Below are 24019 nucleotides of genomic sequence, written 5' to 3'. Positions count from 1 at the left end.
GAAACACATCCTTCATCTTGTACATCAGTACAGACACTACACAGAATACAGCTTCTTCATCTCTGACAAGGGAGACACAGCACACAACAAGAAACACATCCTTCATCTCACACAAAACAGCATAGACAGATAGCCAGAAAACAGCTCCTTCATCTCTGATCCACTGTCCTAGTCATGCACTTGGTCAATACACAATATCTAAAATAAAATCTCATCTTTAGTTGGGCTTTGGCCATAGGTGACAGGATTGATGCGTAGCTGGGCGTGGAGCAAGAAAATGCCTTTATAAATTGTGCTATATGATACTGGATGTGCACTAAATGTATTAGGATTAGGAATCCCCGCCAGATGGTGTCTTGGGCTCCTGCAAGCAGCAATGATGACTTGATTAACGAGTGTTCCACAAAGTTCTGACATATTTGCATCCCAACCTCAATACCATCCTTCTAGAGCGACTGTCTTCAGTGGAGTGTGTATTATTATGGTTGTGTGATGTAGTTTACAGGCAGTGACGCTACTCACAATTAGGGACAGTACATTCACAGCCAGTCTATATATACAGTATGTGTGTACTTCGATACATAGAAATGTAATTGAGTTATTCAGCATGGAAAATCAAATTAGTACTGTGTTTGCATCTGACGTTAATGTAATATAGATTGACTTGAGAGTGTTCAGATGTAACCATACTGCTGCAGTACAGCTCAGACTATTACATAGCCAAAGTGCAATATTATTATTACTGGTGAAAGCATCTGTTTCAGCCCTGTACTCACGGTTCTCATGTGGGTGCAGGGGAGAGTGATTGCGGTACCAGGTGACATTGGGCTGGGGGTAGCCATTCCTGACTTCACAGGACGCGATCTGCACAGAGGAGCGCAGCACAGGTGGGGTGAATGGTTTTTAATGCTTCTTTCCAGCACGGGTGTGAAACACCCAGAGACCCACACTGAGCCACTGACTGAATGCCAGCTCTAACCCCCTCCCTCCCCAACAAAAAACCTTCAGTGTTCCTGCACACGTGCTGGTCAGCAACACGTTCTTTCAAAGAAACATTTACTGGAGTCGAACACCGATGTAACATTTAAAAATACCAAAAGGGTTTCCCGTCAGATAGTCTGCATGAATCACAAGGCCATCCCTTCCCAGACTGGGACAGGACGGAGATTACAATGCCCCTTGACAGAACTAATCACATAGGCAAATCTCTGCATAGCTGTGGTGCAAGACCTTATTGGCCTGGTGTACAATTCACTTTAATACAACTCTGAATTTGCTGGGAATAACAAAATAAGCCAAATCATGGAAACCTGGGTCAAAACAGTCAATCCTGAATTAATGCTCTTCTTCTATGACACCTAGAAAAGATATGGCTTAAAGTGCGAGGAAGACAGTGCCTGAGGTGCACAGGAGAGATCTCTGACCTCTGACTGTTCGTCACTGGTGACGGAGAATCCAGAGTGGCTGCCCTCAATCACAGGGAACTCTGGAGTCACTGCAGAAAGAGCCCAGAGACAGCACTGAGCAAGGTCAGGGGACAGAGGAACGGTGACATCACCACAGGCAAGCCCTGATTACATCACCGCAGGTAAGCACTGATTGCATCACTCTTGGAGTGGAGCTGAGGGATGCAATGATTACAGCATGATACACAGAACTACAGATGGCATCGCTAAGGAGTAGATCTCTGTCGTGTGAAGCAGAGCAGCTTCAATAACTTGATTTGAGCAACCCAACAAGAATAAAAAAAAAGGACACAGACTCTCTGCTCTGTAATAATTTATTATTAGTTGTCAGTCGCCTCTGTTCAATTCAGAACATTAAAAAGCTGAAAACATGCTATTTGGTAAGCACTGATATTATAACTGATGAACTAGGTGCTTGATGTTTTCGTTGGGAAACAAGGTTACATTTTCAGGATGCGTCCTCTTCGTTTTGGGGTTTTTAATAGAACAAGCTGCCTCTTGAGGTCTAAGACCTCCTCTTACCGTAGACCTTCAGCTCGGTCCTGTTCTCCCCCTTGCCAGCTGACATGCCCCCGACCTGGCAGATGAAGTCGCGGGCGTCCCTGAGCTGCACGTCGGCGATGGTGAGGGTGTTGTCGTCGCCGATGCTGATGCGGCCCGTGTACCCTGTGCCGTTGTCCGCGACGCTGACATTCCTGTCCTTGAAATATATCCGCTCCCGGCTGCTGCTCCCCCGCTGCGGAACAACGTGGTGTTTAAGTCATGATCCCCTCCTCTGACAAATGTGAGCCACCTGCCTGCCCCTGTTGTGTTGGCGCATGAGCACTTCGAAGTGCCGGAAAAGTCCCCTTTCACCCTTTCGTGTACTCAACTTGCCACCAAAACAACAGAATTCAAATGTGACAGGCCGAAAACACATTAACACTTCATTTTGTAAGGGTTTCCACTTTTTAGGCCTCTTCTGGAGCCATTTAATGAATGAAAAACTTGACCAAAATAAGTATCTTGCCAAGGCAACATCTTACCATGTGAGAAGACTGTGACCAATCTGGTCATATCAAATGGGTATAAAATCAGTCCGACTGCATTTGTTGGCAGGGAGAGAAATGGAAAAGAACTGTAATCCCAAAAGAGGTGGAAGGAATCCCAGTGGCCCTTCTGGAATTCTTCCATGTGGAATTCTGGAATTAGTCATGGAAGCCTATGGAATCCTAGAGCATTACTCACCACAAACCACTGTACATGCACAGCACTGGGCGTCTTGCTGAAGGTGGCTCTGCAGGGAATGTGTGCCGTATCTCCCTGGAACACTTCCACCTGGTCCTTCATGGTCACCATCACCAGTGCTGACACTGTGGACACAGACAAGCAGAAAGTCAGTTTTTGGGGGTTGGGGCAGCACTTTTAAAAGGGGTCAACAGGAACGTCTGCTCATGCCATTTCACCACTCAGCTAGATGAGGCAACCTTGGCTCTCAAGGGATGTTCCTGTGGTTTTTCAAGGTACCTTTCAAATCATAACTGAGAAAGACCTGGGAAGCTCAGATAATGGACTTATTGTCCACTTAATTCAATTCAATTAAAGTCTGAAATGGAATGAAAACCAGAAACACACTCAGCACTCCAGGAGTGGAGTTATCTACTCCTGAGCTTGATGTTGGCACACATGAAACAACCAAGCCCAGGGTTTTGTTCGCAAAGGCTTGGGAAAGTATTATAATATTTCAAAGCTCCAGAGACTGCGTTTTCAGCATCCACGTTCCTGTACCCATGTGGCCACCACAACTGGGCTTTGCCTCTTCATCAGAAAGCGCAGCTGTAGGGTTGGTGCTTGCAGAGTTTCCTCTCTAAAACATCCCTATGAATGTCTCGGTGTAACGAGCTGCACAAAGGAGGCCGAAGAAGATGTTATGTCAAGAATTCGGCAAACCCACCCTCTCGCACATTAGCAGAGGGCAAGGCCGTACATTCCAGTGTGTCACCCGCACATGGAAAGAAAGGCTTGATTTAGCGAGAGCATAATTATCTAGTGTTCACCCTCAGCATGTGGATGGGGCCTGTGTGTCCCTGGAGTGTTTCAGGAGTCTGCTGTAGTGGGACAAGAAGTCAGAATGAGGCTGCTGGGCCTGTGGTCTTATCTGACACTTGGCTATTGCTTTCCAGAATGTATTTTCAGCAGAGAAATGCATTCTCTCTGGTGCCGTTAAAAAAGAGGTTCTGCTCAGGTCTAGCATTTCCAAATAGCACATTTCTCTGCTAAACCGAGGCTGGGCCAGTTCAAAGAAACGGTTTCAGAGCAGTTTGTGTTTTTGTGCCCGAGGCAGAACACACACAACGGGAAGAACAGGGGCTCACTGAAGAACCTGAAGAGTGTATTGTCTGGCAGCATCTACCAGCCCACTTTCAAACAATTCAGCTTTAGATCAGAAGGTAAAATAAGAAGCATTTGTTAAGGCAAACATCAGAGGGCTGCAATGAGGTAATGACAGATCACGTACAGGAAAAAGAAAGAGCCCTCATCTCCAACCAAGTTAATGTTTGTCATGTACGTAGGGAAAGCAAAGTGAAGTTCAATTAAATGATTTAGATTTAGATTTATTTTGTTTGCTGTTTATATGGGAAAAACCCCCAACATGTGAAACCCTTATCCCAGACAGAATAGTTGAAAGAAACAATTTCTTCACTGTCTGCTGATTCCAAGATGAGGAATGCAGCCACAGTGAGATTGCAGGCTCTGCAACACTTCCAGAAAGCCCCAGGTTTAAAAGCACCATTGCCATCTTGACCTGAGAAAAGGGTTAAAGGTCAAAGAGGTCAAAGGTCGGTTGGAGGAGAGGCTGAAACTGGAGGTACTGCTCTGTGAGAGTGAGTGTTTGCACTGGAAGAGCTCTGCGGTGAGCTGGGTGAGGCTGCTTTCATTACTGCATCTCACTTTTCATTAGCATTTATCTCACTGGTTCTTAATTGAGAATGAAAAGTTTCAAGCATTGCAGAAACTGGATAATTGCTAGAAATGAGATTTTCCAGCATTGATATTTCCTGTATATTAGTAATGTCATGGCTCTGCTGACTCATTCTCAACAGCACAGCAGTCCCTCTGCACCCAGGAACGAGGAGGAAGGTAAGAGTTAACCCTTAATACTCATGATAATTAAAACAAGGGGAAAAACAGTTTTTCTCCCAACATGTGCAGCTTCTAGAGAAAAACACTTTCTGTATAGTTCTCCTAAGCTGAATACATGACTATTGGCACAGTGCTTCAAATCTCCTTGAGGTCACCAGCAGAAGGAGCTGAATTCTGTTGTGTTAAAGGTGCTGTATCATCTGAGACAACACGTAATCTGAAAGGTGTTAAGGATGCTTTAAGGCTTTGATGTAAGTAGCTTTATATGGACCAGGATTGGTCAAGAAACTGCATTTTCTGGCTGCAAAAGCATTTCAGCTTTAATTGTTCGAGAGTGGGCTTATTTCGCACAGCAAATTAAAAACACTTTTCACTTATTTTCAGCCTCATTTCGTGCTGCCCTGGCACTTTTCTCAGGGCACCTTTTCATTGCCAATCCTTCCTCATGAGGGTGGTGACTCTCCCCTTACTCTTTCTCTCTCTCTCTCTCTCTGCTTTTCTCCCTGCGCCCCCGACAAAGCCATTCAAACAGAATAAAAGTGGAATAAAGCCTTCTATTCACAGGACAGATACCCTCAGTGCCAAATACTCCAGCAGAGGGACTTTAAAAACACCCCCACCACACACACAACTTCCCTTCCTCGGAGCCCCCTCCTCGCTGCCCTCGCCGGTTAAAAAAAGTCTTTTTCCTCCCCTCTTCAGCATCTCTTGCCGCCCCGGCCGGGTGAAAGGCAAGCTCTGTCGCACGCTTTCTTTTCCTCCTCCTTTCGCTGCTTGTTATGAAAAAAAAAAACCAGGCAGGGGCAGCCGAAAGGCTTTCCTGTTTTAATTGGAAACATCTGGAGCCCGTCTCGTGGGCCTGGCGGGGGCACCGGCGGCGATTGGCCAGGTTATTAATGGCTCCGCACGCGGTCGGTACGGCAACAGCTTGGATGGAAAGGGAGCTGGGGCCGGGAATAGGCAGATGGGTACGGAGAGGCTCCCCGCCTCGACTTCGCTTTTCAGAGGCGCAGAGTGCTAACTGTGCACTTGGGGCCGGCGACGGGCCGCGCGGCCCATTTTTTGAAGGCGAGCGTTTTCATTCCCTTTTGCGGCTGGCCGCGGGCACGCTCCCTATTTCTGACTGGAAGGGCAGAACCCAGGATTGTCAAGAGAGCGAGCCGGGCCTGTTGCCACTCTGAGACTTGACGACGCCTCGAGTCCCGAACGAGCCTGGCAACGCAGCCGACGACGTCTCTCGAACACTCGGGGCCCTGGATTCGGCCCTTGTTTTCCAACCCCTAAGTTAACTGCGCTGGGGGAGGGGGGTCCCAGTTCCAACGTCGAAAAACAAAGTACCGAGATCCTTCTCCTCCTTGCCTCCAGAAATAATTCACTGTTTTCTTTTCTAACAAAAAATAGGTGTTGACTTGTCTGTGCTGTGGTAGGTAAAGACAACTCCAAGTCTTTCGATTGGCCCCCCGTCTACTAAAGGGCACACAATACCCCACACAGCCTCTCCACCCCCAACCCCCTTCTCTGTCACACCCTGCTGGAGCTATTCAACTACCCCCTGACGGTTTTCACCCCCGGGCTCCCCCCCTCTCCTCCCTATTGTACCCCAAGTCATACAAATTCAAATCCAAAGAGCTTCATTGGCGCGTCCGATGAGCTGCAGTATTGCCAAAGGTGATACAATCAACACAACGTGTACAGACATTTGCAGTACAAACATGTTTTTGGATACTTGCATACATCACACAAGAAACATTTCTGTGAGCCTGGCTCGCTCTCTGCCCCTCCCACTGCGACAGGAGATCACCTACTGGGCTGCAGCTCGATTGCGTTTCCTCCCCCAGTACGACTGGAAGCTGTTCTGATTCTGCCAGGTGTGGGATTAGATTTGTTATTTCAGGCAGGAATATCTAATTCTGGAGTATTTCTCAAAGTGTAGCAGAAAGTGGGTCTCTGTCTTGCTTCTCCCCGCTGGCAGTGGGAGCACAGGCTGTCTGCTAATTTTCTCCTGAGGTATATTTTTGGGGCTCCCCTCCACTTCCCAGATTGGAGACGACAGGCTATGCTTGGCCAAGCATGACCCCTCTCCCTCTGCAGGCCCTTGCTATTGTTCACACACCTGGGAGAGCTGAAGAGAGCCTCCCCACCTCTCCCTCACTGTATCCCAGGCCTTGTGCGTGTAGACACAGCTCTTCCCAGGAAACGTCCTGCCCCTAATTTCACCCACACATCGGCAGAGGGGAAAAGCACAGCCCTTCAACTCAGGAAATGCTTCACGGATAGTTTATCTGAAGTAAAGTTCAGCACAATTAATCTAAACGACCGCAGGACTACCAAGAAAATGCAGCAATAACAAAATCAAAAATCTCTCGAGGATAATAATTTGATTAGGTTGGTGTCACCAAACATCAGGAGGCTTGAGTCACCCTGCCCATTCTCTTGGTTCAGATTGAAAGGGACAGAATACTTGGAAACATGTAATCAGTGCACCCTGTTCCTTGTCTCGCATGACTGAGCATTTTACAGTGCCTGGCACCCACCAACAGAAACCACAACAAATCTCATACTTGTCAGGTGTGATTAACAGTTAAAGGAGTTTAAAGATGAAATGCAGACACACACATTCATCTCAGGGCCACATTGAACCTATCAGCAGGCTGACAAGCTTCATGACAGGAGCATGAAGGTAGCCATTCATTAATTCTATAACCTAAATGAGAAAGTTATCTGGTGAGGCGGATGTTTGATCAGTTCAAAGCTGTGTGAGAAAACAACTATTCGGTCCACACAGAATGAGAATGCTGTATCGAGGAGTGGTCAGTGCATTGCCTTACTGCGCACGAGGTGAAAATTTGCTGAACATTGAAAGCATAACTCTATGTACTCATTCAGGGCAAACTGGAAAAGCTGTTCGGTGCAAGACATTCACTAACAGGCACGGATCACTTGTTCACTTGGGCACTTTCTCCGAAACTACACGGAGGAACATTTCTTCTCCGATATGCTTCTGTAAAGGGATAGATATATATAAGGGAATAACATGTAAAGACAATGATCTGAAAAGGTAACTTCTAGAATCAAAAGATAGAGCTACCCAATTCTGAGAAATTATACACAATTATAAGATGTGGAGCTAGCAGTCAATAAACACAATAGCTGCCTTGCAATCAAAGTATCTTCCAACCACTTTCTAACCATATACTGTATATCCAGTAAAGGGTTGCTGGGGAGCTGAAGCCTATCCCAGCAAGCAACAGGTGAAAAGCAGGGATAGAACACCAGCCCAGCACAGAACACACACAGACACAAGCACAGAGGCACACACTCACACCAGGGCCAGTTTTGCCAGAAGCCAGTTAACCCACCGGTACATCTTTGGACTGGAGCGCCCAGAGGAAGCCCACGCAAATATGGGGAAGAACGTACAAACCCTACCACACAGATAGCAGCACCCCAGAAATTGAGCCCAGAGCCCTAGCTGTGCAAGACAGCAATGCCAACGAATGTGCTACCATGCCAACCTGTCTTTGAACCCTTCAAAGCCTAATCTATGTTCCCAGAGAGGGTTAATTAAGGATCCAGCTGCAGCTACAGGCTAGAGTGAGACTGTGTGTGGGAGGGTGTGCCCTGGCGCAGGAAAAGAGTGAGCTGCAGTATTACCCCTGACTGACGATTCCCTCTGTAAGTATGCAGGCCGACTTTATGGCTCCCTTTATTTTCTTTTACACTGCTCAATTACCCTGTTTTATTGTGCTTAAGATCCACTTTACCCTGCTTATTTGTAAAGTTACCATTAATAAGGCTTCTAATGACAGGAGCCTCGTTTCCAAAGCACCTTGCCCACTTGGAAGTCAGTCGCTAATTGACCTGACGACCTCATCCAGCTGTTTCATGGAAGAAGTCAGGATACGGGCTGCAGCAACATGTTGTGGTAGCTTGTTCCAGGCCGCCACCGCCCTCTGTGAGGGGTTTGTAAAGACGTGCCGCTGGTTTTTATCTGAAAAGCTCTTCCATGTAGTTTCCGTTTGCGTCTCCCTGTTGATTCTTTCTACGAAGTGTGCTCTGCTGGACTTCCCGGTGGTTTCATCAAGGTTTTGCACAGTGAAATGTTTATTAGGCAGGCGTCTCTGCTCCTCTGATAGCTGTAAAAAAAGGAGCAGGTGTTTCTATGTTTTTGGCTCACGCAACTGACAGCACCCCCACCCCCCTTTATCCACCCTGCCTGGATATAATTACCTCCCAACTTCAACTCCCTCTGGATCCCATGATCAGAAGGCTCTGCTAAGCTTCTGCAGAATCTGTAGAATGTCCTTCCCCATGTTTTCTTTTATGGAAGACAACATCACCCCCGTAGTGGGGAAAATCGTCCCATCAGAAAATGCCGCAGAAATATTTCTTATTCACGCAAGACATTTTATCATGGTAATCTTCCTTCTTCATTCCCAAAAAACCTCCAAGCCAGAGATTATGCCTCTGGGTTTGAATCGATGCCGGGTTCTGCCTAAGTGAGTGGAATCTGGTGAGCTCCTGGTTTCAGATCTCTGTTGATGTCTCCAGAGAAAGACTATTCACAAGATTTTGCCATGTCCACGCTGCAGAGTTTAGGGCACTCTTGCAGGGTCACTCAAGAATGAGTGCCCCCTACTGTCACTGTCCCATAGCTAGTGGCAAAATTGAGCAGTCTCTGCTTACCTCACTCTCTCCAAGGGGTTAAATTGGGATTTTCAGGAAACCTAATAGGGTTATTAGATCTTCAGATACCTTAGCCTACAAGATCTACAAGAGCCTACAAGATTATTAGATCTTCAGATACCTTAGCCAAAGTATGGTTATTTCTTGTATTAAGTCTTTACCTGTAATCATACAGCATTGAAGAAGTTAAAGTAGCTGCAACTGCATGTGTTGCCGGCAAAGGAACAGGTAAGGTTCATTCCAAGCTGAAAAGCTAAAGTAGAAATGCAATCCCATTGGCTGTTGAGCCTTCTTCAGGTGTGACCTGTGAACAACAGTAGCTTGGTTTCTGATGCCCTCAAGGGGCTGAAAAGCCTAAACCCAAGTGAGTGAAGGCAGCCAAAGGCAAGAGAGCTCAGCAGCTACAACATTGTGTTTCGCTGTTTGGCTTTTCACTGCGGAATTAACCTTTACTTGTTCTATCATATGGCACTAACTGTTGGTTTCGCCCAGGAAACTGAAATGCCAACTTTTTCTTAAACGTCCTTTCCCACCAAAGAAGGAGGAAACTCCTTTCAGGCCCCAGCTCCAGATGAAGATGCAGTGCCTTCCTCTGATTTTATAGACGTTAATGTCAAACGCTTATTTTCGAGAACAACGGAGCTTGGTTTCGGATGTCCTCAAGCTGCGGCAAAGAATGAGCTCAAGTGGGTGAAGGAGAGCCAAAGGAAGCACACAGGTGAGCCGTAGCATGGACAAGACAGAGAAACAGGCCAAAGCTATGGACACTAGGCACCCAGTACACTCCAGTACAGTACACTCCAGTGCCTGGTATCTATTGGCAATCTCGCTTCAAAGTGCTGGGGAGGGCAAACCCCACTGCACCAGCCAGACTTGCAAAGCTGCGCGGTAGAAAGTTTGGAGATCTGAACCTGACCCCGGTGACCTGCCGGGCTTTAAAGGATTTGGGCTGCTGTGAAGTGGCACAAATCCCCAGTTCGCGGGCAACGTCTTCTCTGGCTCCGAGGGAGTCCTGTCTCCGGAAGAACGGGGCGAGGAAATGGCTTTTCTGCTCAATCACCCGGCACCAAAGGCGTGCAAATCCTTCAAAGAGCTCCGCTCGCTGAGAACGTGAACGAGAGGCTCGACTCCCCTTGACAAGCAGGGAGCCGGCTGAAACAACCGCACGGACACACCGGGAGATGGCTGGGAACGCTCCTGCTACTCCTCTGGCATTTTTCCAATTTCCCATATGGAGCCTCGCTGTGGTAGGTTTGAGTGTCTTTGTCACCATTTTACAGTTACCTTACCACATTCATACAGTGCATTTGTTCTGCTTTCTGTTGTTTTACTGTGATTTTACTATAATCTTCCTGAGCTTTAATGCACTTAACCCTACTTTTATCATGCTATACCATAGTAAACTTTCTTTCTAGGGTTTTTTACTCTTTGATCTGTAGCTTATTGCCACTCCTTCTAACGGCACTGATTAGAACCCTTAATTAGATTATGTTTGTCTCTTTCTGTTATTACCCACAATTGAAATGTTCGTTCACACCATGTGATGGAATAAGGACACTATTTAAGAATAAAACAGTTGCTTTTAGAACAATGAATCAACAGCAGGATTGACCTCATTCCTTTTCGCAGAAAAATACAATATAGAAATTGTTCAAGCAAGAAAACAAATTGAAAAGGTTTACTGTTTTTCTGGTTGCTGTAGGTTATGCCACACAAAAACATGTTTACTCTCGTAGTTTTTCAAGGAGAAAGTGTGTGTGAGCTCTGTAACACCAACTGTCATGTGGTGTTCCTGTGATTGCAGAGTTTCAGAGGTTAAGTATACTGCGCACCATTCTTAAGTGTGAAGTGAATTACAGTCTCTTTTAGTGCAAAACAGCTCTTTCTGTTTGAAAGATGGGACAACAAATTTGGTAAACACTCCCAACATTGACCAGATTGTGTTTCACAATTGTCTTGAACGATACTATAAGACAACAGTAAGTTGCTTATTTTAAGCTTTTCTTTGATTGACCAGACTCTGAAGGGAGTGTCAAACCTGCCCATAGAACGAGAGCTCCACAGTTCTCAGTCAGACTGGTGGGCTGCTGGTGCAGATGATTGTTAGTATTGGGTCTAATAGAAGTTCTTTGCTTGACAGCAAGGCCTTGAATTATTGCTGCAGAAGTCAAACATAGCAACCAGGAGTCACTGTGTGGGATTCGTGAGTCAGCCCATACCTCTTCAAGCACAAACAGAATCATTTTTCATACAATGGGAAAACGCACGGGCTTAAGTTTACAAAAGTGGAATAAACACCCTTGAAGTTCATTCAGGAGGGCTCGTGTGTTTTCCTTGGACTCTCGATTCTGGCGCTGCGAAATGAGCTGATTTTTTTTTTGTTCCCGCTGTTTCATTACAAAAAATGGAAAAGATACCAGAGACAATTCTGCTACAGACGTAAAATAGCCCCTCAGGAGAAACGGGGGGGGGGACATGACAGGGATACGATCTAGAGTATATGTCAGACCCCCAAAATGAAAAGTTCAAGACGAAACCCTTCGTAATAACACAGAGATAAAACACAGAAGGGAGATACATTTGACCTTAATAGGAAAAAGGTCACAAGACGAAAAAAGCCTGTCTATCAGACATTTACTTGTGTAATTACTAGACTATAAATAGTACCCCTGCTTAACGTCAGCTCTCATGACAAGGCTGCTTGCTGGAACAAAAGCTTGCCTTGTCTGAAGACCGCGATTGCCAGAGAACAACCCCACAGGGGCTGAGCAAGAGAACAGAAACTGGGGGAGGCCGGGGCGCCAGGTGGGGAAGATTTGACGACATGAGGAATTCTAAGGGCGCTGCTGTTGCTGTTTGCCCATTTGGTTTTCCGGGGACACAGAGAACTCACAGACGGGGACACATGTTCAGGAAGCAGGGTGGAAAAGGTCAGAGACAACTGCTCAGGCCCGGAAAATCAGACGCATCCACACCCCAGAACACTTGATGATTTATACAGCTGCTCTGCGAGATATTTACCACGCCCTCGCACACCTTCGAGTTATTTCAAAGGGTCAGATGTGCTTGTGAATAAAGGCATGTCTACCGTCTGTTTAAAAGGCTGATTGCTTTTTTAAAAATTTTGGAGCGCAGGAAAACGATTCTAAGCCAAAAGTGACTGCTATGCATCACAACCTCTGCAGTTCTAGCAGTTGTAACAAAGCAGCACAAAACTAAAAGAGCTGGACCTTCTGCTTTAGGCACAGTGGGTGAGATTTGATCTCTACAATGAGTGGCAGAGACAAGGGGATTGAACTTCCCAAGCACAGGCACCTCTTGGAAATCCAAATATTTAACTAGCCAATTTAGAATCCCAATTTAAATCTGGATTCAGTGCACCATCTATATTTAAATACAGTGCATGCCTTCTGGGTTGTTTAATTATTGATTAGAATAAGGAAAACCAACATATCTGAAGTCTGCCTTTAATCATATTATTAATAGAGTGTCTGCTAGCAGAACACTTCTGTCAAAGGGAACCTCAGTAATTACACGCAGACATGCAGACACTTCTGTGCCACTGTATATTTAGGATAGGCAGCTTGGCGCAAGATTTTCCTATCCTAAAACCCCATGACGCCCCCTCAAAGAGAATAATGGAGCAAACACAGGTGTATCCTCTCACGCTAACAAGCAGGGCCCCGGTGTTAACTGCTGCCGTGCACTAGCACAGTTCGAAATATGTCGGTCCTTCAACGTTTCATTTAATTGGATCTACAGGGGCCCGAACGGGCCACTTCAGTGGAGCCTGGCCTGTGCGGTAATGAAGAGCGCTCCTTTCAACTTTACACAATCGGTGAAATCAGTTGGTGACTCAGCTGGAAGCAGACAGAGAATGAATTCTGCTTCAAGAGCAATGGCCAGAGGGAAAAGTGCGTTCAGGCTCCTCTTTTATCAGCCCAGGCGCTGTGCTGGGAGCTGGCCAGGGCCGATCAGTATTCACTACACAGCTGGAAGTGGGGCAACATCTGGTAAAGGTACCTTTTAATGTGGAGTAAAACACCAGTGAGATGCCTTTAGTCACATGCTTTATATTTTCCAGTATTAATATTTTATTCTGGTGTTCCATAGTAGGAATGACAATTTTGTGATGGAAAAAGGGCAAGAGACTTCCCTTGTACCTCAAGAAACAGCCGAAGGAAACTGACTGTGACTGCAATGTCACATTGCAATGACAGTGCCATTGCATATTGAATATTGGCCCATTTTCCTGCAACTAATCTGCAAAATGATGTACATAGTTATCATACATCCAAAACCTGGATTGTAGCTGCTGTTAAATTTCAGTTTTTCAAATTTCCACAGAAATCTTGGATCTAAGGTCGAATTCCCATTTTACAGTCCTATAAACACTTACAAATTATTCTAATTTTAACAGACACTATTGGAACTGCAAAACCAGCTTGTAATTTATTATGAACTCATTAAGGCTATGTGAAATTCCCTGTCCCATATTTTCACACTGCTTCTCGGCCTTGCGCGGACATGGCATTCAGCTCTGTGAAACTACAAGCATGCCGGGTTAATCCTTAGGATCCTGAGGTCATATGGCCAAGGCTTATCACTAACACCCCCGTCATAGTAACCCAAGACTGGCCTGAGCTTCTGAAATAACGGAGAGGACAGCTGGGGGGGCTTGGCAGGGCCATTTGTCAGGTGATTTGCGATCCGAGGTGCTTGACAGTGACCTCAGCGGGGAACACACAGGAGGCAGACTAACCCCTTCTCCAATTCCACAGGTGTGGGGTTTTTTGTTTTGTTTTCTGGTGGCAGCACCTGTCTCCAATACCTCACCCCTGCCGGATGCTGGCTCTGTTTACAAAACTCCCAGTCATGGAATTGTCGCTACTCCAGGAATTCCGAGGTCACTGCAGACAGACCTTTCCCTTGCTTGTGGCACAGGAGGTTCACTGATCGAGTTCAGGACACTTCCCAAGTGTCCAGCTCGTCCAGGCTGGGCATTGATCTGAGGATTTTTTTCGATGTACTTTGATGCTGCAATTTAATTGATCGCTCAACTGATCCTACTCCAGATTTCTTTTGTTCTGTATTCTGCAAGCTGTGCAATATGAGGTTTTACAAACTTTTGAGCCATTATGACTCAGATTTTCACATAATTGTGCAAAATAATTCCCCATCTATGAACTGGCTTCATCACTCTGTTCTCTTCCCCACTGATCGCTGGTGTGTGGTGAGCGTACTGGCGCACTATGGCTGCCGTCGCATCATCCAGGTGGGGCTGCACATTGGTGGTGGTAGTGGGGATCCCCATTACCTGGAAAGCGCTTTGAGTGGAGTCCAGAAACGTGTTATATAAGTGCAAGGAATTCTTATTCTTATTCCTAGTCCTAGTCCTAGTCTTATTCAAACAATAACCACAATCCCACAGGTTTAATGGGTCGCTCTTCGATCAGCTCTTTGTAAAGTCTTTGGATAATTTATGACCCCTTAAATAGATGACTTGCTCAAGTCATTAAGTTGCAATACACTGTAAGTCTCGAGAGCCACAGCTGGCTATTCCTGATGTCACTGAACCTGAATACTGACTCAGTTCTGAATAAATTGATGCGAACCCACATGTGTTCCACATCTTACAGAACTGATGAGTTAAGGGTGAGCTGTAAGACCTGCTAAACTGTGGCTCTCCAGGACGAGAGTTGGCCACTCCTGCTATACATAATTTAAGCAGCTGTTCAGAATTTCTCACCCCTGTTCGCCTATGTTGTTGGAACTTTAGTGATTTTGGTCTAAGAAAATATATTTAAAGGCTGTTGTGTTTTCTTTGACTGAAAGGTCTGCATACTGTATAATCATCCATAATTCTGCACTATTCTGTAGTGTTACAGAAAAAAACCTATGCCAGAATGTCTATGATGTTTGGCTAAGGTTTTTATTCACAGAAATCTTGGATCTAAGGTCGCATTCCCATTTTACAGTCTTATAAAAACGAACAAATTATTCTAATTTTAACGGACACTATTGGAACCGCAAAACCAGCTTGTAATTTATTACGAACTCATTAAGGCTATGTGAAATTCCCTTTCCCATATTTCCAAGATAGAGTCTAGAGTGGCTCCCTGTGTTAATGGCAAATTCCGTGGGTGTTTGGGAGTGTCAGTTGCGATCATCTCCTTGAAAGTGCCTGCATAGCAAAGATATTGACTTCCTTCAGATATATGGGACACACTGGGAAAATGTGGGATCTCACACAAAGTATGCAACATGTTGCACTAAAGATAGAAGCTGCATGGCATTCTTTAGGAGTAATTGCTTTAGTCTGCATGATAAAGTCTTTCAGGCAGGCTTTCATTCCATTTTTGGTGCACCTGGAACTCTAATGATTCACAGCACTGCAGCAATAACTATCCAGGCAGCCAGACGAGTCATTCTTAATGTAGCATTCCTTCATTTACAAGCGATCTTGAGCAGTTTAAATACCACTTAATATAACTAAACCCACATTACTCAATGCTCGGTTTTTCATAATTATTATTTAGAACTGATGCTGCAATTAGTTTCAGTTTGTGAGCCAATAAAGTAGAAAAAAAACAAACGACTTTGTTTTCCAGTCCAGGATTCAGCTGCTCTTGTCAGTGGTTATGTGATACTTCGAGCCCAATGCCATTTATCAAAAAGAAAGTTTGAAATCTGCCTGCTCTTGCCTTCTTATTTGGATGTATCGCATGCTCCCACATGGAGGCTGATTCAATTAAAGGCCATTTAAAGCACATGTAAGCTTTTCTGAGCCATTTTCCATTGTTTATCAGGGAATTAAGTTATATTATTAGAGGACTTGAAGCCTGGCTCTTCGGCAGGGTAACCCTGTTAATCAAAAACTTAATCGTCAATGACAGTAGGCACTTTCATCCGAGTCTTCAAAATGTTAACATTTATTAAGGAATTAAGGGTGAACGTTTTTATCACAAGATTAACGATACTGATACATACGGTATATATAGTATTGATCCATAAGCACGTGCACATATATAAATTGCATTCTGCCGATTCACCAATGATCCCTTGCTGTAGACAGACCACTGAGGGCCACTGATGGCTCAGGGTGTGTGGAGAGTGTTTCTGTGAAGCCAGGCCAGGAAGAGTGCTTCAATCTTCACACACTAAACTGCAGCCCTGGCTCTGTCTCTCAGCTGACAGAAGAGCCATTTTTAGCTCTGCTGAGGTGACTAAGGCCTGATCTGCAGGAAGTGCCAATTTTACAGGGTGGACTTTCAAAACATTTCCCTTCCAGGTGAAAACATCTGATTTCACTTTACTTAAAGCATCTGTAACCGTTTGAAGGGACTAATCGAACGACAGAATATAATGGTGTTGATGAGCGGAACTTAAAAGAAAAGATAATTTTGGTTTGCATATCTTGCTCATACGTAGCTGCAAATTTCAGGACCTCAGTTCCGCTTAATATAAAGCATGTTTCAGGTGCAGGAAATGAAACTGAACAGGGGTTAAAAGGCAAAGAGGTTAGGTATTTCTGTGAAGTATTTCTGGTGATTGTTTGCTTCAGAGGGTAGCACAGTGGCACAGAGGTTAATTGGCTTCTGGGAAAATAGGCCCTGGTGTGAGTATTTGTGTCCTGCAATGGACTTTCCAGGCTGTTTCCTGCTTTGGGCCTGTTGCTTCCTGGGATAGTCTCCGGCTCCCCTGTGACCCTGTATTTGATAAAGCACTTAGGAAAAGGATGGATTTGCTGAAGAAGTGTGCCTTAGGTTACACCAGCACTGACATCTACCTTTGCCGTCAGCCTATCCCACACTCCACCCTTCCTTCCTACAACGAGCTGAGCATTTTAAACGCACTGACAGCTGCTTGTCAGCGCTGAAATGCCATAGCGTGCCCACGCTCTCCAACACTATGAGCTGGTGACCCCCAGCTGAACCCACACAGGGACAAACGTCAGCCACCAGCAGTGTAACGTTTACTCAGGGGTTAAAAAATCCTACTCCCGACTCTGAAGGATTTGTGCTCGGCTCATCTGCTCTGCTAATAAATCGTGTGGCACAGCTTTGGCAGGACTTGCTCTCTGCCACCTGTTGCTTGACTCGGGACCCCTGAGGCAGCATTGTGCAACTTCCACCCGACCCCCCTTTCGACCACGGGGTGTAGCAAGGGGACAGGATCATGGGGGAGCCACATAAAGGTACAAAACAAATGTTTTCATGTTCCCAATCAGCATTATTTTGTTATTTATGTTCTGTATTATGATAAGGAGACCTTATCCATGGTGACTTGCAGCTGCCCACAATCAACCTGATAAGTAGATAAACAAAACAGATTGCGTAATAAAGCAAAGAAAATCTGATCATTTCGACGTAAATGACTTTGTTTTCCATCACAGAATCCACCTCCTCTCATCACAGGCTGTGTGATACTATAAGCCCAGTGGCATTTATGAAAATAATAAAGTTAAAAAAATGTACTGGATAAAAAGAGTATTGAACTGCACTGTCTCAGGTTACTCCTTTAACTTCCAGTCCGTCAGTGTAGATGTAGACTGAAACATCTTCCTTGGCCCTGATGCATTGCTGACTGATCACCTGGATCTGGCCACCGCCCCGTGAGCTGCTTCCAGCCTTGGTCCATGCAGTTGTACGGGAAACGGGCCAATGTTATTCTCCTGTGCTGTTATTGTGAAGGATTAGGAACAAACAGAGGAGCACTGTGGCTAAAAAATGCCAGAGAAAATATATTGTAGCGCTCTCAGGTTCACGTGGGTATGCACCCTTGCCGATGCCACCTCAGGTTGGCCCCCCACTGTTGGGGACTCGAACCCAGGCCTCCGGAATCACTCAACAGGGACCCAGCCAGTTGAGCTAAAGGGAAATCTCCCTACACCCCAATGGCTGCTGTCCCTGATATCCACAGGGAAGGGCAGTGACGTCACTGCGCTGGTAAGCCAGCTCTCACAACCTGCAATGTCGGCCGTATGCGTTACAGTATATTTGAATGATGCCATTCTGAGGTGGTCGGTTTCACTACAAAGAGCTAACTTTGCAGAGCAGCACATTCTTTTAGCTCCAGGTCATCCACTATAGATACATACAAACCTTTAAAAGGCCTTAATCAGTGAAAGGCAATAACTCCAGCCTGGCGCTGTAAAAGAAATCTGTAATGGCTGGAATAGTGACGTCAGGGAAGCCTAGGGAAAACAGAAACCATCTTTCACCCAGATAAAGACAAGAAATGGTCACATTCCTCATGCAACAGGACCCCAGAACCACAGATCCAAGTTCTGTGGAACCACACCAAGGGGCTATATTACATAGGTTTAGTCTGGCTGTGTGTTTCGTGCTGCTGGTTGGGTGTACCTGAGCATGAGTGTCAAAGCCGAGAGTATCCTTTGGATTCTCCTTTCCACATATCTTACAAGTCTTAGTTGGCTTTATGTGTGTTGTAAAAAAAGGAACCTCCTAGGTTATTTCGTTAATCTTCCCTACCTACAGTGAAGAAAGAGTTTGCCATGTGGTAATGCCTATTAAAATAATGTTGATATATCAATAAGCTTTTTTTAAATATAGAGATCGTAAGATGAGGGTCGAGATCACAGCAGTTTTCGTCTCAATTATGTATCAATTAGACTTTCTGCACAGGTCTAAATGCCTATGTGAGGCATGGATGCAATTCACATTGTGCCAAGTGCACAATTTTCTGTCATACTTGTCATTATACTTGCGGCATGAACAGCCCCTTCAGTTGTGCAAATGGTCAACGAAAAACCAAGAGCACAAACTTATTAACTGTAGTACATCTACATCTGCATCACAAAAGGATAATTTACACTGTGTGTGTTAAATAGCGCAGCTGCAGTGTTAAATAGCTGTTGCTCAGGCATCCTAACTTTTCAGTTTCTTTTATGCAAAATGTGGTGCAGTTCACTGATAAAAAAACATTAATAATGATTTTGATCTATTGATTTTGATTTTGACTTTTGATTTTGTCTACTATCTGTCTCTACTTGTTTAGGTTATTTTTCAGTCAGTGTTTTGCAACACTGACGATCCTCCGGATTGCTGGAATAGACAGGCTGTGGGATGAGCAGGATTGGCCTAATCCATCTATAACGAGGAAGACTTAAGAATTTGTCTTTTCGCATACCCCAACTTGCTCTCCATGAGACACACAGACAGGGAGAGAAGCCTGGGGTCAGAGCGCAGGGTTACCTAGTTAAACAGCACCCCTGGAGCAGCTGGGGTTAAGGGCCTTGCTCAGGGGCCCAATGGAGTAGGATTCCTCTGCCAGCCGCGGGATATAAACCGGCAACCTTCCAGGCACAAGGGCAGATCCCTAGCCACACAGCCACCGCACTGCCCGTTAAACCCAGGAAGAAGCGCTGTCCCACAGTATCACTGAGCTCAGTCTCTAGAAGGAGGCACCACTCTAACCCAGAGCTAAAGGGATTGTGCTTGATTATTTTTATATCACAAGAGATGAACTCTCACGGCAGTCAAGTCTGAGCTTCAGGAGCTGCATTGACTTTTTGTTCATTGTTTTTAAGGAAAAGTGAGCTGTCATGTTAGAAGTCCAATGACTTCCCAAAGTGCTTTACCTATTGGAGGATAGGTAGCAGCCATTCTGTGCCAACTGCACCGTTATGCAGAAGATCAGACACAGAAGTGAGACATTATTTCATTAATTGAATTAAGCATGAATGTTATGAACTCTTGTGAACAGTACCAAGACATCCTTAGTGCCCAAATAATCAGGACCTCAATTTAACATCTCACCCAAAGGATAGCTCCTCCTCATTGAAAGTCCAGGCTGAAGGGTGAGCAGGAGTGGCGAGCAAATGGACATCAATAACTGGCATCCCCTCATTGATCAGGGTGATGTTGCTCTATTAGAGACTGAGGGCGCCGAGCACAGCAGCATTAGCATAAAAGGATTCTAATGTGCTGGGGATTAGCGGACACTAGGCTACAGGAAACAAGATCAATTATTAACAAGCAGATAATGACGGGAGTGGAGAGGTACTTGGTTCAAAGGAAAAGGTCTACAATAGATAGCCCCACACTCGACAGTAACATCCCCTGGGACACCTCATCTCTTAAAGGAGAAATAAAAGCAGCTTTGCTTATCTGCAAGACTAAGGGTGTTCTGTGAGAGTCTGAGCACATGCCTTCAGCTTCCCAGAACAGTAAATCACGTGCAGCCTCAGCCAAAAAGCCTTCTACTACATCCTAATTGGACCCCTTCAATACCATGCTGGGTGCCGAACTGCAAACTCCGTTTCGACAATTCAACTAACACCCTGGTCCATTTTGAAAGTGAAGCTGAAACTCTTCAGTGTTTGGCATAGATGTCAGGATGATAGCCCTCGGTTTCTTGGTAATTCTTTTTGTCTCAAGTGCTGGACATGGATGCTGGGGATAATTGGCCAGAAATATCTAAGTATTGTCCACATTAGCTCAGCCTCTGAGTGTTCAGCTGTCGCTGGGTTAAGCAGCACCTCCAGGGTTGTAGTCCAAAGAGCTCTGGGACACAGAAACACAGTTGATATAGTGCAATTCTAAGACAGCTAGAGATCTATCACCACCACACAGAGCCTGATTTTGTCCAGACATTAATATTCCAATGATCTGGAAATGCTCTATACGGGCAGCCATAAAAACTCTTACAGCCACTCAAACCAAATACAAGAATCATCTGCCTGAAGTTTAAGCTTTAACAACAGTTCCTCACAAGTCTTAATGAAGAACAGTTTAAAAACAGCTTCAAGGCTTCAGACAGTGTGGCAGACCAGGCGCAGAATGTGACTCGATGAAGAGTACTTGGTTCTAAGCAAAAACTTTAAAGCTACTATCAGAACCTCGACTGTTTGCCACTTTCCTCTTCCAGATAAGTTTATCTCTTCTGTTAATTGCCATGGACTCGAATTGCCTATCATAGTGGCCTTTTCGTTTTTAATCTGATACACCTCTATACTAATAACTCTTGTGTGGTTCTATGAAACATATCCTATATAGGCAGAGCAATTACACTGAATACAGCAGTCAGTTAAAAGCAGCGGAGAGCTGGAGAGCTCAATGGCTTGTGCTTGGCAGACATAGTCTGCACTTTTTAGATTTAATCATAATTAAGGCATTTCCCTAGTGAGGAAAATATCACAAGCCCAGTAATTAAAGTCCACAGAGCAGTTCTTTCTTTACTTCAGAATAGCTCGACGCGCATTGACACCACGAGAGCTCCTGCAGCACGACAGCTGAATTTAAACACGGTGTTGGCACGCTGTTGTTGCCCCCAGGGCCATCACAAAGCAAACCAAAACAACAAACACTTTTAATAACTACTTTCAGGCTATAAAGCCCTGCTCTCTTTCAGGAATTAAATATCTAAACCTTCTAATTAAAACAATCTCAGTAGCAAACATTGTTCTTTGTAATATGTCTGTGTGGTAATAACTGCAAAAGTAATAAGTCCATCTGAAAATTGAGTCGGGGGGCTGGGCTCTGCATTTAAAGACAGATTTGTTCTGCTTTACACAAGTATTCGGTACTAGGCTGTGCTATTGGCACGATCCCAATTCTAGCCCCCTGACTAACAGAGACCCATTAAATCTGCATCTTTAAAGACCCTGGCAGAGGGGCAGGGAGTCGGGATAAAACCCTTCTTGGAATGTTTGGAATCCCACCCCAGCATTAGAGTCAAGATAGCGTCCCCCTTATAGGGATATGCCCCCCAATATGGGCACACAATCCCAGCTCTGTCCCTTGCCACTGGGTCAGCAGGATCCTGGACTTGAATGCAAAGCAGGAGCCAACCAGCTGGATTGCAAAGACAGTGAGAGAGTTTCAGCGGCGTCTTTGGTAGAACCAGCACTTTCTGTTCTCTGGCAGCTAATTTTAGCCACAAGAGATATGAGGATGGAGTTCCATGCCTTTGAAAAACTATTCAGGCACAGGCCAATCATTAATCTCTACATCAGGGGTGTCTGATGTGGTCAGTGTGGATATCCTTTCATCAGCATGCCCCGGCTCTAGATTCAAACAACCAACCCAATGACGATTTGTATGCTGACTGCCCAAATTCTTTCTGGGATCTTGAAGGACTGACTTATTCTGTCAATGCCATCAGAGCAATTTCTGGACTGATCACTATCTTATCTGTTCAATTATGTCTATCAAACTGGCTCCCAAACATCTCCTGAATAAAAAAAAACAATGTCCATAGAAAATCAATGTTGCAGCACTGAAGTATCCATCCAAAACAGAATGCTTTTAAGAATGCATTAAGGAAAAGCTCTCAAGCTACAACCAAGAACAAAATAAGCAAATATCACTGTTGCCTGCTAAGAGGTAAAGAAGCACATGGATATTATACCAGGAAATACCAGCACTGGTTTGATGACAATTACTCAGTGATCAATGAAATTGCTGATAATAAGCGCTACGTTTTCTGTGCTTGCACTAATCCTGAATGATTTAAAGGATGCCATGACAGTACTTTAACAATCTTCAAGAAAGGGAAGAAAATCCAACTGTAACTCCACACCTGGCCACATCGTGTCTAATTCCTCTTGCTGATGAGCATCTTCAACAATCTCAGTGTAGGCTCATATCCTCAAGAGACATGACCAACTAGATTTTTAATAGCCTGGTAAGTATAGGAAAAATGTCAGGAGCAACATGATCCTGTCTAGTTAGTGGTCTGTGAAAAAGGCATTTGACTCTGTGAAGCGTGAGGCCCTCTAGAAGATCTTCCAATATGGAGCCCCAGACAAGGAGTGTCACCTTTCCAACCACTTTTCAAAATTTCTGAACGTCAAGCTCCATTTGATAACAACCTTACTCCCTGAAGGGAAAAGCAGACATACCAAATGGGTGGAAAATTATGAAATCTCCAAAATCTAAAACTAGAACCACATTGACTGCAGTCAATGAACTCCAATATGCTGATGATGCTCTTGCATGTATATTGGCAGAGATGGATCCCCATATAATTGTCAGCTTACATACTGAGGCATATAAGAAGATGGAACTCATATTTAACACTTAGAAGACCCAAATCCTCCATCAGCAGATTCCAGACGCACAATCCCCCGAGTTAACAATTCAGATACACAATGAGTATCTGAAGAATTTAGAGCAGCTCCTGGGTGTGATCATTCACAGGAGATTGACATTGATAAAGTGCAGCTTTTGGACACCTGAGAAAGGAGAAGTGTAATGACTTCTGGAACCATCAATACTGAAACCAAATCGATGGTCTGTGGTGCAGTCATGATCCCTCCCTTACTGTACAGGACTTTGTGACCAGATATCTCCTTAGACAACACTCATCCAACCTGTCAAACTGTGGGGATCCCATATTGGGCTGATCAGTCACCTTTGGGTTAACAGAAGACATTCATGCTTGACAGTGATGAATACTCACAGACATTACAGTGCCATGCCACAATAATGTGAGTAATGTCTATTAGTAAACTGTCCAGTTTTCTCAAATGCTTATGCTTTAGTCTCAGCACAGGACACAAGACCATGCTCCCAAGCCCTGGTCTACGTGTCTTTGCTGCACCTTCACTATACTGTCAGCTGTGTCAGTGCTGGACACTTAGCACAGCAGCGCTTAGTGCAATTCACAAGGAACAACTCCATGTCAAAACTTCCCATGTCAATATTCAAATGAAGAGCAGTGAGAGTTGGGACAGGATGTGGTTTGGATGTTTATTCTACTTGCATGGGCCCTCGCGA

At 44.9% G+C, this 24019-nt stretch overlaps 1 protein-coding gene across 3 annotated transcripts in view; it reads right to left on the bottom strand.

Moving 5' to 3' along the window:
• Positions 1-24019, bottom strand: part of LOC102691375 (cell surface glycoprotein MUC18) — a 49768-nt gene that overhangs the window by 9662 nt on the left and 16087 nt on the right. For all 3 annotated transcript variants that reach the window (XM_015337376.2, XM_015337375.2, XM_006642241.3), the window contains exons 2-5: positions 2694-2818; positions 1989-2202; positions 1425-1495; positions 777-864 (exon numbers count right to left, since the gene is read on the bottom strand). In XM_015337376.2, coding sequence (XP_015192862.1) covers positions 777-864; positions 1425-1495; positions 1989-2202; positions 2694-2818 — 498 coding nt within the window. The remainder of the gene's footprint in view (positions 1-776; positions 865-1424; positions 1496-1988; positions 2203-2693; positions 2819-24019) is intronic.

This window comes from Lepisosteus oculatus, chromosome 23 (genome assembly GCF_040954835.1).
Source record: "Lepisosteus oculatus isolate fLepOcu1 chromosome 23, fLepOcu1.hap2, whole genome shotgun sequence".
NCBI lineage: Eukaryota > Metazoa > Chordata > Actinopteri > Semionotiformes > Lepisosteidae > Lepisosteus > Lepisosteus oculatus.
This window is presented reverse-complemented; position numbering and strand designations above follow the sequence as displayed.